This window comes from Penaeus vannamei, chromosome 21 (assembly GCF_042767895.1).
Source record: "Penaeus vannamei isolate JL-2024 chromosome 21, ASM4276789v1, whole genome shotgun sequence".
Lineage (NCBI taxonomy): Eukaryota > Metazoa > Arthropoda > Malacostraca > Decapoda > Penaeidae > Penaeus > Penaeus vannamei.
Window position 1 is genome coordinate 17100011 of NC_091569.1, and position 2500 is coordinate 17102510.

General features: G+C 35.1%; 1 protein-coding gene across 2 annotated transcripts in view; it reads left to right on the forward strand.

Moving 5' to 3' along the window:
• LOC113812034 (sialin) overlaps window positions 1-2500 on the forward strand; it is a 9481-nt gene that overhangs the window by 1922 nt on the left and 5059 nt on the right. For both annotated transcript variants that reach the window (XM_070135995.1, XM_027363894.2), the window contains exons 3-6: window positions 778-986; window positions 1741-1974; window positions 2146-2233; window positions 2488-2500. The exon at window positions 2488-2500 is cut by the window's right edge and continues 214 nt beyond it. In XM_070135995.1, the coding sequence (XP_069992096.1) occupies window positions 778-986; window positions 1741-1974; window positions 2146-2233; window positions 2488-2500 (544 nt within the window). The remainder of the gene's footprint in view (window positions 1-777; window positions 987-1740; window positions 1975-2145; window positions 2234-2487) is intronic.

Sequence of the window (2500 nt, forward strand, 5' to 3'; positions counted from 1 at the left end):
GGATCAACAATGACAATGATTATGATTATGATGATAATGATGATCATAATAATAATGATAATGATGATAATAACATTAATGATAATAATGATAATATTGCCATTAGTAGTGATGATAATAACATTAATGATAATAATAATAATAATGCCAATAGTAGTGATGATAATAACATTAATGATAATAATAATAATAATGCCAATAAGAGTGATGATAAAGATATTGATGAAAATAGTCATAATAATGATAGTGTTATTGATGATAGTAATAATGATGATTAATGATGATGATAATGATAAAGAGAGTAATAATAATAGTAATAAAGATGACAACAATAATGATGATGATAACAATAATAATGATAATAACAATGATAATAACAATAATATTTTTTTAAAGATATGTATAACACAAACAACATAGTAATGATAATGATGGTGATATTGATGATAATAATAATAATGATATTGATAACAAAAATAATAAGAACAATGATAATGATAATTAAAAAAATGATATTGATATTGATGAAAAATATAATAGTAATCAAAATAATAGTAATAATGATGATAATAATGATAATGATCATCGTCATTATCAACATTATTATCATTGTTATCATCATCAATATCATTATTATCATTAATGCTACTATCAATATTATGACTACTATCATAACCATTACTATTAGTAGCACTGCTGTCATTATCCTTATTATTATGATGATGACCGTCAGCACTAGCATACTAGCAATAATATAAAACTGTTCCCAACAACCAGGCAGCAGCACAGAATGCTGGGGCGCTCGCCACACCCTGGCTTTTCTCGGCAGCCTCGGCTTCACCGTCATGTATACCATCCGCATCTCCCTCTCGGTTGCCATCGTCGCCATGGCAACGACGACGCCATCAAACTCCTCCAACGCCACCAACGGAAGCGCCGACGTTTGCCCGCTGCCCGACGGTTATGATCCTCAGGAGACAGATCAGGTGGGCTCTTGAGGGCGCGAGAGGGAGACGGAGAGAGGAGAGTGGGAAGGCTAGGGCGGGGTGGGGTGGAGGGGGGAGGGTTTGGGAAGGGAGAGCGGAATGGCAAAACGAAAGGGGAGAGGAAAAGGAAACGGAAAATGAAGGGGAAGTGGAAGGAGAAAAGGTAATAGGAAATGGGCAAAATGCATGCATATACACATATATATGGTGTATATATGTATATATATATGTATATATATATATATATATATATACACACATACATATATATACATACTTATATGTATATATACATACATGCATATATATATATATATATATATATATATATATATATATATATATATATATATATATATATACACATAAATATATACATACTTATATGTATATATACATATATATATATATATATATATATACATATATATATAATATATATATATATATATATATATATATATGTATATATGCGTGTATATGTTTATATATATGGTGTGTGTGTGTGTGTGTGTGTGTGTGTGTGTGTGTGTGTGTGTGTGTGTGTGTATATATATATATATATATATATATATATATATATACATATATATATATATATATATATTTATAGTTTGACAGATAGATAGATATCAAGAGAGGAAGAGCGAGAGAGAGAAAGAAAGAAAGAGAGAGAGAAATTGAGAAAAAAGTTTGATACTTCCCCACACCTCTCTCCTCCCTGCCTCACTGTCCTCGCGTCCCTTCCTCCCAGAAAGGCGAGTTCGACTGGGATACAAAGGTCCAGGGCGCGATCCTCGGCTCCTTCTACTACGGCTACGCCATCTCGCACATGCCGGGCGGGAGAGCCGCCGAGTACATTGGCGGGAAGCTCTTAGTCGGCCTGGGGCTTCTGCTGGCCTCCATATTCACCCTCCTGACGCCCATTTGCGCTGAAATCTCCACCGGGATGTTCATCGCCCTCAGGGTCGCCGAAGGCCTCGTCCTGGTGGGTCTCAACACTCGATGATCCCTTTTTCTTGTAACATTTGTGTCAGTGTCCATGGATGTTTTGTGCTGGGTCTTTCACTCGTACAGTTATTGTTATTGCGAATTTAATGTCTGTAAAGAAACGCTAATGAATACCACGAGAGAAGTCATGACGAACAGGATTTTCCAGGGAGGATGTTTCCCTGCCATGAACACCTTGCTGGCCACATGGTTTCCTCCAGCAGAGAGGAGTAAATACACGACACTAGTTATGACAGGTAAGAAATAAATAACCTTTTTTCAAAGGACCACACCAAGCACGAGTAGTCACTGGAAATTAAAGCAGTTAACAATAGTTGGGTTGAAAATGTGCTTTTTAATATTACATGAAAAATATTTACGGAAGAAAAGAAAGCTACCACTTAATCACACCTCTCAAAGTATAGTCATGCGAAAGAAGATAAGAAAAAAAAACATCCTTTTACATTCTAATATATTCCAAGTCAGTTTACAGTACATGCGTTTCTTCCAGGCCCGAACGTAGG